This window comes from Plecotus auritus, assembly GCF_963455305.1.
Source record: "Plecotus auritus genome assembly, chromosome: 5".
Lineage (NCBI taxonomy): Eukaryota > Metazoa > Chordata > Mammalia > Chiroptera > Vespertilionidae > Plecotus > Plecotus auritus.
The window spans coordinates 37,989,841-38,000,243 of NC_137776.1; the positions used below are offsets into that span (position 1 = coordinate 37,989,841).

The 10,403-nt window shown below is 54.8% G+C and overlaps 1 protein-coding gene across 2 annotated transcripts; it reads right to left on the bottom strand.

Moving 5' to 3' along the window:
• Positions 1-2,250: 2,250 nt before the first annotated feature.
• On the bottom strand, positions 2,251-3,888 carry OTOS (otospiralin). Of its 2 annotated transcripts, XM_080670461.1 has the most exons (4): positions 3,618-3,888; positions 3,258-3,366; positions 3,126-3,152; positions 2,251-2,519 (listed from the first exon to the last, which is right to left on the bottom strand). In XM_080670461.1, the coding sequence occupies exons 2-4, from the start codon at positions 3,328-3,330 to the stop codon at positions 2,335-2,337; spliced, it is 285 nt and encodes a 94-aa protein (XP_080526587.1). In that variant the 5' UTR covers positions 3,331-3,366; positions 3,618-3,888; the 3' UTR covers positions 2,251-2,334. The 2 variants fall into 2 exon arrangements, with proteins under 2 accessions (XP_080526587.1, XP_080526586.1); XM_080670460.1 differs by having other exon boundaries at positions 3,258-3,888.
• Positions 3,889-10,403: the final 6,515 nt, after the last annotated feature.

Consider the following 10,403-nt stretch of genomic DNA (forward strand, 5'->3'; position numbering starts at 1 on the left):
GCCGAAGGATCGCCGACTCTATGGTATTTCCCCCCCTCCCTTCCCTTTCTCTCCACTTTATCTGGTATTTCTAGACGTCGGAGGACCACCTACTCTATGTTTCCCTATGGACCCACAGGACTGGCCCTGAGTCCCCGCTGAAGTGGATGGGCTTTCCTGCCTGCCTGTCAGGGCACAAGGGGAGCTGCTCAGTGACATCCAGGTGGCCCACGGGCACAGACATGTCAGCCCAAAGGGTCTGGAAATACTCATTAAAGAATGTGGATGGTCAATAGAGTCAAAAGGCAGCCCAGAATGGGAGAAAAGATTTGCCAATCATATACCTGATGTTAGAATTAATATCAGATGTACAGAGAACTGAAATGCAACAATAACAACAAATAACCCCCTTTGAAAATGGGTAAAGGACCTGAATAGACATTTCTCCAAAGAAGATACAAGAATGGCCAAAAGCCCATGAAAAGATGTTCAACAGCACTGATCACCAGGGAATGCAAATCAAACCACAGTGATACCTCCTCACCCATCAGGATGGCTGCTATCAAAACCCCAGAAAATAACAGAGTCAGGAGGATGTGGGGAAACTGGAGCCCTGAGCACTGTTGGTGGGAACCTACATGGCGCAGCAGTGGTGGAAAACAGTATGGAGGTTCTCTGAAATTAAACACAGAGTTACCGTGAGATCCAGCAATTCCACTTCTGGGTATAGACTCAAAAGTATTGAAAGCAGAGTTTTGAGATAATTTGAACACCCATATCCACAGCAGCATCAATCACAATAGCTTAAACATAGAAGCAGCTCAGGTAACCATCACCATGGATTATGGTCCCCACGGCCATCAGGTACCAGTGATGGTGGCAGTGGCTAATGCTTTTTGTGTGCATAACTCCAAAGAGGAGTGTTGAGGGGTGAAGGGGGCTGAGGACATGGGGCAGGAGGTGGATCTGACTAAAAGGGGAAACCAAGAGTGGGTTGCATAGATGGGAACTGAACCTGTTATGAGAAATAGGGTGAGGGGGGAGTCACAGCCAAATCTCAGTCCTAAACACCAGAGTGAGGTATCCCAGGGGGCTGTGCGGTAAGCAGCCTGCTATTTATTGGCAGGGGTAGGGAGGGGAGGAAGGAGGGATCTGCTGAGGGTGACCTGGGGTTGGAGGTTTTTTCCTCTGAGAAAAGAAGGGTCTGCTAGGCTTTTCACAACCCATAAATGCAGCCCAGCTGTGGGCAACTGGGATGCTGCTGACACCCCATAGGGGACATAGTTCTGGCCAGGGCACCGTGGAGTCTGCCTAGAAAGGCACCCGGTCATTAGGGCAGCCTATGGAGAGGCATCTGGGGACTCCATTCCATAATGCTTATCCTAACTGGGGATACAAGAATTTGGGTGGAACATAAATGTCCACACACACACACACACACACACACACACGAATTGACAGGCAAGTCATTGGTATGGAGACACTCCTGTCAGGGTGTCTTTTTTTCTGATATGTTTTGTTGAGGCCCAGTTGTCCCCAATAGGAATTTAAGACCAATTCTCATGTCCAGCTATCATAGGAATCAGGACTTCAAAAAAAAATTCAGTTAATTTACAGAAACCAAATTCAAACTAGCTCAAGGGAGGGAAAGAGAGACAAAGAATGTATGAGCTTTTCCCAACAGGATCAGCTCGGCCAACAGAGTCTTCCTCTGGAGAATTTAACCTGGGCTGTGGGGGGAGAAGCCACAGGTGAAGGTGAGAGGGCAGGAAGCCTCGTGGAGGTATGGAGCCAGTGGGGTGGCCACAGGAGGCACCAGGCCTGCACTCCGGGCCCCAATGCCACCTCCCCCTTTCCAGGTCCCTCACAACATATGCCTGGGTCCTGGGAGAGTCCCCTCCCACCCCCGCCCTTTGTAGCTGTGAGAACTAGCACAATAATCTCCCTGCTTCTTGAGATAACTTGCATGAGGCTCCGAGCAGCAGCTGCAGCAGTGATCTTAAAGGACCACCTGCCATGCCTCTCAGAGCATGAAATCACGTTCCATCACCCATCCCACCCAACATAACACATAACACACACGTTTCACAAAGCCCTATGTTTCTGATTAGGTGTAATAATTTCTGTAGTTAGATGCTGGTCCAAATACTAGTATCTACAGTTAAATAGCTAGTCCTTTCTATTATTTCATTTCAGTGGAAAAGCTAGTTGCAGCTTGTTAGATCGGTTTCTGATGGGGTGAGAAGGCAAACGGGTCCCGAGTGCAGCTGTGTCTTGAAAAAAAGCCACAGCATGTGATATGCATTTTAAGTCAGGAGTTTATTGATGAGGCCAGGGCACCAGGCTGGGGATCCCTCACTCCTCCTGATAGGGGACGTGGAAGCCCAGGGTGGTTCCCAGGGGGAAGTGAGCAAAGAAGGTGCGGGCCATGTCCTCGATCTGGGGGTAGGCCCCCAGCGTCTGGAAGTACTGCACGTAGTTCCAGAAGTCAGAGGTGGAGAAGGGCCAGTAGGGCATGGCGGGCAGCTCGGCATATGGGTCTGAAAGACACATGACAGCTTGTTGTTCCCAGGTTGCCCTCCAGGGGGCCTCAGGCAGGTGGAGGTGCCCAGCAGGGCCAGTGCAGTGAAGGGACCCTCCCAGCTGGGAGCACAGCCTGGGTCATCTGGGGCCTCCTGGTGGGGGATGAGCTAGCCCTGCCCTGACTCCTGGTGAGGAGGGTAGGGGAAGCGGGGGGGGGGGGGGTCCTAGCCCCTGTCCCGGACATACTGAGCAGGGAGGGGTCACTGTGGTGGGATCGTGGGGGACCCTTGGTGGGATATCAAAGGAGACCACCCCCCACCCCCACCCCCATTCCATCCCCAGAGTCTGTATGCTACTGTACTGAGGGTGAAATGTCTGCGTCCTCAGGGGCTTGGAGGTTGCAACACCATGCAGAGTCTGGCTCCCTTCTTCCTGGTGTGTCTCCAGAGGCCTGGAGGGCACATCTGGGGAAGGGGCTCCAGTCTCTCTGGGGACAGGGCTTTACCTCCAGCTGACTCAGGGCTCCCCTTCATCTTCTCGGAATAAGAAGCAGTGCCCACCCAACCCTTCTTCTCCCCTGCCCCCACCAACAGGAGAAAAGAAACAGGAGGCAGATGCAATACCTCCCTCATCCTGCACAGGCTTGGCCCCTGCAAAGAAAGAGGAGAGCAGTCAGCCAGGAGAGCCTCAGAGCAGGACCCTGCCGTGCACCAGCTGCCCCGAGGGGCACGAAGAGGGACAAAGCAGCCACTCACCTACCAGAGGCACCAGCAAGAGGCAGAGGGCCACCCCAGGCAGCAGGCAGGTCTTCATCTTCCCCAGGCACATCCCCACCGTCTGACCAACAGACTGGGTCAGGTCCACCTGCAGCAGGAGGAACCAGAAAGGTGGGGCCACCCACCCCCAGGCCCCCAGCTCTTCCCGCCACCCCCAAAGTGGCAGCTCCTGGAAAAAGCTCGAGTGAAAAGACAAGTTCCCAGTGTTTTCACAGCAATTTCAGTGGCTTCCAGCCATTATTCTGAGGCTAACCCATGTTTCATTGGCCTTATTTAATTTTAACAACTTAAAAAACTGCAGCCCCTCCGCCCCCCAATCAGCTGCCTGTCCGAGGTTACCTGGCCGCTCCTGTCCCTCAGCCTCAGTCCACAGCCCGATGGGCATCAGCCACCAGCACACAGGCTCCTCTTTATAAAAGGCCGGACAAGGACGGAGACGTCACCTACGGGAACAGTCAAACTAAATTTATTTCATCTCCTGCCAGAGGACTGAGGGCTTCTGTGACCCTGCTGGCAGTGGACTCCCACGGGGGCACTTTTGCAGTCTCATCCAAAGATGAAATTGGGAGAAAAACATCCTTGGACAGGCCCCTTTGGAGGGTTTTAGGAATGAATTCAACACTGGCACTCATAAATCCACTCCCTCTGTGCCAAGAGAGGAAGATGTTCTGAGTTTGACATTGGGGTTGACACCGCCCCCCCCCCCTCACAGAAGCAGGGTAATCACAGAGCTGGCCTGGGGACCAGGAGGCAGGACGGGACCCCCAGGGAGCCCTGGATCAGGGGCCCCCACCTCAGAACAGGCTGAGCAGAGTCGCAGGCAGGAAGTGGGGGTGTCCAGCCCAACTTTGCATCTGCAGGCCGGCGCCTCCTGCTTATGTAAGCGCAGTGATTGAACTGTGTTGGGAAGGTAGCTGTCCCAGGGTCTCTGTGGGTCCAGCTGCTCTGATTAAACCCACGATGGTAGCCACGCCTCATGGTCCTGCGTGAGGGGGTCCCATCGCCCACTAAGTCCAGGAGCAAGTCAGGGCAGCAGTCGCCAGCATCAGTGCAAGTCACACAGAGGGCTTCCTCACCCACGTGTTCTTCACAGCCACAGTGCATGGCACGTCGTTGGGGGAGGCGGGGAAGGGTGGCAAGCAGGTCCTAGGTGATAGATCCGTCCAGCACACACCCGGGCTCCCCAAGCCTTTGGGCACCTGCCCCTTCAGGGGCAAATAGTCTGGCCTCTCAGCCTCCTTCTGCATCAGCCCCCTTGTCAACGAGCCACTCCCTGTCACCAGGGAATCCAGAATCTCTGCCAAGTGGACCCAAGCCAACCCTCAGGTCCATGCAGTATTATATCACCTCCACCCTGGTCCCCCATATCTGTTCCCTGGGTTTCTGTTGATATAAATGGTCACATGTGGTGACTCTGGGTCCCTCATCTTCTAGGTCAATTCTAAACCTCAGGATCTGGTCTTAGATCTACAAGCAGAGACACGGTAGGCTGGGCCGAGGGGGACCAGCAGCCCCTTGCAAGACAAGTACTTCGGGGGAGACTATGCAGGTTCTTCAGGTGAGGGGGGACTGAGTCCCAGATGGGTAGGAAGGATGGCTTCTCCAGACAAAGGAGGTTCAGCAGAATTTAGAGGTTCAGGTCCCCAGCTTCACCAGAGTCTGCCCACATGTCCCTATTCAAGTGAAAAATGAAAATAAAATTACATGTACTGCATCTTTATAACTATTCAGTGGAAAACTATACCTTGAAAAATGAGTGATGAGCAATGATGGTGTGTGGGAGGGTGGAGCTATGGGTATACCTGTTGTTTCCTCTTTCTGGGTATATATATATTATCCTTAATTTATTACTTTTATGTAGGGAAAAACACATTCACAAAACCACCACCAACAGCTCCCTTAGCATTCTGACCTTCCATCCTGGGTTGACCTCCTAGGTCTTCCACAGCCACTGCCACCCATGCCCGCCCCACGCTTTTTCTCTCTTCCTGAGCCCATCAAGCCACTCTCCCTTACTGGCCTGACTGCAGACCTTCCTTTGCCCCACCTGCAGATCTGCACCTGGAGGGTCTTACCTGGAGGGCCCCACCTGGAGAGCCTCATCTGGAGGACCCACCTGGAGGCCTGCTTTTCCGCCCCCTGGAGGACAACTCCTTTGCCCCCTCACTCAGCAGCCACTCCCCAGGGGCTCGCACACCAGCCTTGTATTGTTCCTGTTCAGTGGGGAACTTAGAGCCACAGATTGCCCAGGGGTCCTGTTAAAATGCAGGTTCTGATTCAGCAAGTTGGACTCTGCATTCCTAACAAGATCCCAGCCCAGGAGATGCCTCTGCTGCTGGCCCCAGAGCAGCCAGGATAACGAGGCATGGGCAGGTTCTGAACCTGGGCAGGGTCAGAATCGTGTAGGGGACACCTTAGAATGGAGAGCGCTGGGCCCCCATCTCTCAGGGCCCTGACTCAAGAGCTCAGTGGTGGGCTGGATCTCTGCATTTCTATCTGGTTACCAGGGCGCTGAGCAGGTCCAGGGCCTGGCTTTCAAAGCAGAGGTTCTTAACCCTGGCTACCCATTTGGGGCGACCTGCCGATCTTTTAGCTAGTGGGGATTTCCAGCCCCCAGTCTCCTAAGGTGGGATTTTACTGTAACTGTCTGAGCAGGGCCCAGCTTAGTGTTTATAAAATCTCCCAGGTGACTCTGCTCTGAAGCCTGGGTGACTACCACTGCCTGGGGCGGGTCAGCTCCCCTGCTCCCCCAGCCCCTGTCCCCACCTGCACAGGATGCACCAGAGGCCTCTGAAGGTCCCATCTGCCTGGGGTGAGAAGAAGCTCTGGTCTTGGTGGATGGAGAGGACAAAGGCCACCCTGTCTGCTTCCCTCCCAAGCTAACTGGGCCGACAGAAGGGCAGGCTGCAGAGCTCGGCAGCAGTGCAGGAAGGGATCCAGCCAGGGCAACTGCCTGGGGACCCTTACCTTCTCTGCTGCTTCACCTACACCAGGTGAGGCCTGGGGCCTGTCCTCAGCCTGCATTGCAATGCTCCCAATTAGGTGGTCTGGGGCGCCCCCTGCTGCCTGGTTCAGGAGCACCCAGCACCGCCTCTTGTTGAGTTCACTGAGGACCTGAGGTCACTGAGAACCAGATGGACTGAACCCAGGGGTCAGGTCAGGGTTTCACCGGGTTCACCGAGTTAGTGTGAGAGCCGAGTCCTCGGGCTGCCCACACAGCTGTCCCTGGGCATCCGGGCAGGACCCTCTGCTCCCTCCACAAAGCCTGTGACCCACCCAGGTCTGCCCCTTTGCTCCCACCAGGTGAGGGGACACCTCTCACAGTCACCTATTTTGTTCCCAAAGCCACAACTTCCAACAGTACTTGTCATTTTAAGGAAAGGATTTAATTAAATGTCATGAAATCTGATGAACTTGAAGAGTTTTTGGATGAAAACCACATTGCCTTGGAGAGGCCCACTCAAGGTGAACATTTCTAGGAACTACTGCCGCATTTGATGCAGGTATGACAACTCTGAAGGGCTGCAACCCAAGCCATAGGAATCTGGACCTCAGATCTTTCAGATCCAGGCTTTGAAACCCAAACCTGAAAGCAGGGACTGTGCATCCCAGGAGTGGGCTCCAGGGGGCGCCATTCCCCCAGAATCCCTGAAGCTGGGCTCCAAAGGTGGAGTTTGGGAAGACTAGATGGTCAAAGCCCAGACAGTGAAGGTACAATACAGTTTGCAAAGCCAACATGTCTGAAGTCCTCATGATGCTTCTTAAAAATCTTCCCTTTCTTCATCTGACTTGTGAGAATTTCTGATCAGGTCCCAGTTCAGCTGAGATGGACTGCAGCCAGAAAAGGACAGCAGCTTACTGGACAGTTACTCAAGTTTAATTTGTCCAACCATGGGTTCTAGGCCACAGAGGAGGCAGCCTGCGTCAGGCCCTCCCCACCCTGGAGGAGGGGGGCTAGCGAGGTCCTGGGTCAGATGGGCTAAGTGCTCTCCTCCTGCCCAGCTCTGATGCCCCTGCCCAGCTCCCGGTCTCTCTCTCCCAGGCAGCAAAGCCAGGGCAGAGGCTCAGTGGCAGCCCTCAGGGTGGGTCCACGTGGGATGTTTAGTCCTCAAAAGTGTGTGTTTTCATTGCATTTGGAAGCTCTGTGTGGGCAAGCTTCCCCACAGGCCCCTCTGTGCTGCCATCCTGCGCTCCCAGGCTCCCAGTGTGGGTGACCTGCCTGGTCTCTGAGCGTCCCTGTTGGACCCCTCTCTTCTGCAGCAGTGGCTGGGGCATGGGGTCTGGTCTCTGCAAGGCTGGAGGGAAAAGATCTTTCCTGGGAATTCAGTCTCGGGGCTGGCTTGGAGCAGATACACTGAACGGTGGCTAGGAGAGGGGGGTTGGCAGGGTGGGTGGAGAAGAGGGTGGTCTGAGGCAGGCTTGGGAGACGGTGTGTGAAGCTGGGGAAAGCGGGGGGGATACGGCAGGATGGCCCCAGGGGCCACTTCAGAGGCTGCTCATCACAAAGTGTGTATTAGTCAAGGTTCTCCAGAGAAACAGAACCAACAGGATGTGTGTGTACAGAGAGAGAGAGAGAGAGAGAGAGAGAGAGAGAGAGAGAGAGAGAGAGAGAGAGAGAGAGAGAGAGAGAGAGACTTTAAGGAATTGGTTCATGGGATTGGGGAGGCTGGGAAGCCCAAAATCTACAGAGCAGGTTGATGTCAACCTAGGGTAGAGCTGATGGTACCGTCTTGAGTCCAAAGACAGCCTGGAGGCAGAATTCTTTCTTCTTTGGGAAACCTGTCTTTTCTCTTAAAGATTTCAACTGATTAGACAAGGCCCACCCACATAATGCTAGGCCATCTACATTCATCTAAAAGATACCTTCACAGGGACATCTAGACTGGTGTTTCACCAAACAGCTGGTTATCATGGCCTGGCCAAGGTGACACATACAATTGACCATCACAGAGTGTAAACCTATTCTTTGGAAATATGTAGGAGCAGACCAGCTGTAGCAGTGAGAGTGGCTGCTTGGGAGGTGAGGCCGGGAGCTGGGGATTAGGCTGGCAGCATTTCTCTCCATGGGTGCTTGGTGCAAATAAACCAGAGGCCCTGAGCTGAGTGAGGGCAGTGGGTGCTAAGGTCCCTCTGCCGCCCTCATCTGGGGGAGGGCTGGGGCCATGGTGATGACAGTCTGGAGAACGTGAGCTTTACAGGGACACTTATCTGGGGGAGGGAATCTGTGCCCTTTGGACCATGGTGTGTGTTGCAAGGGGTGCTGCCCAGGAGAAGAGGCCGACTAGCTCCACACGCCCCCAGCACACTGCGTCCACTCAGGGGTGTGGGAGGGCTGAGGGCCACAGCAGAGTGAGGCAGTGGTGGTGGCTGGTGGAGCAGATGCAGCTTGTGAGACATCTGCAGGGTGGGCTCCAGCAGGGTGGAGAGTTTGTGAAGAGGCTGGCGCCGTGTGGGAGGGGTCAGTGGAGGGGTTCCCATCCTGGGGAAAGTTGGGAGATACCACCCAAGGCCAAGGGCCAACTCCGTGCCCACCACAATGGGATGAAGGGGCCAGCAGGCAGCTGGGCCCGCCAAAGCACTTCCTCCTGTGGTTGGGGAAGAGGCCGGGCCAGCCACAGACCCCAGGTGACCAGGACTGTCCTCGCTGGCACCCAAGGAGGCGTCTGTCTTCATGAGGCTTACAGGCCCTGAGATCACAGGACCCACCCTGTTGAGGCTCCTAGTGGCGGGAGGGAGACCCAGGCGGGGCCTATTCTCTGCGGCCTGAGACAGATCCATTGTTCAGCTCATTCATTGCCGCATAAAAGCCGGATTTATGGGAACTGGGACTCAGCGTGTTTCTCAGCCTGGCCGAGCAGCCAGGCTACAGGGCCTGTCCCGCCACCCTGGGGGCTCCTGTGCTCTCCTGCCTGAGGGTCCCTGCTGGGCGTCAGGCACCAACCACCTGCTTCTCCGGTGGTCACTCGCCTCCTCCCTCTGACTTTCTGGTTCTTCCTTCCCTGATGTTGATAAAGAGCAGGTTGCCTGTCCCACTTCCAGCTGGTTGTCCTAGATTCATGGTTCATCCAAGAGCAGGTATTGTGAGACTAGAAAGGAACTGGGGAGCCGGGAGGCTGGCACCCAGCAGGGGCCAGGCGGCCGAGAATGGCATCTTGGAATTAAAGGCTGGAAATGCCTTTTGAAACACACGCTAAATCTGTCTCCTTGGATGTCTAGAGGCAGCCGCCGCCTTCAGAGCAGAAGCTCAGCTCTGGCTCCTCCCAGGGAGACGCCAGCCGCTCTCCCCATGAGGAGGCCAAATAATGGGCACACGTTGCAAGTAAAGAAATACTTTTAAAGCAAAAAGAAGAAAGAAGATGACACCCCTGCCGGCCGCTCTGTCTCCTTCTTGGAGCGAGTCCTCAATGTCAGTGCCTGTGTGGACAGCCCTCGCAGGTTCCTGCCGTGCCAGCACAGAAGGGTGAGGGGTGAGGGTGGAGGGGGGGAGGGGGGGAGGTGGGGTGCGGTGACTGTTACACGTGCTACAGAGACAGACCCAGACCCCACACATTCACCCACAACTGCACCTTCTCGTCAGATGCTACATTTCAGACATCTGCCAGGTCTTATGTTAGAGTCACTGTTCTTTCCAACAGCTGGCAAGACTGCAGCTGGGTGTGTTTCAACCTTGGCACTGCGGACATAGGGTGAGGAGCTCCGGGTGGGGCTGCCCAGGCATGGTGGGAAGGTCAGCAGCAGTCCTGGCCTCCACCCTCTAGATGCCAGTAGCACCCCAAGTTAAGACAACCCCAAATGACTCCAATATCACATGCCCCTGGGGACATGTTCATTTGTGTGCATGAGGCCACACCTGCTCGGCACTCGCAGCTGGTGAGCACTGGTTGTTTCTAGGACCTTGTCTTTCTGAGCAGCGGTGCAGCTTGCATTCTTTTTTTTTTTAATTTTTAATTGATTTTTTAATATAAATCTTCATTGTTCAGATTATTACAATTGTTCCTCTTTCCCCCCCTCCCATAGCTCCCCTCCACCTGGTTCCCACCCCACCCTCTTCCCTTACCCGCCCCCCACTGTCCTCATCCATAGGTGTACGATTTTTGTCCAGTCTCTTCCTGCACCTCCCACACC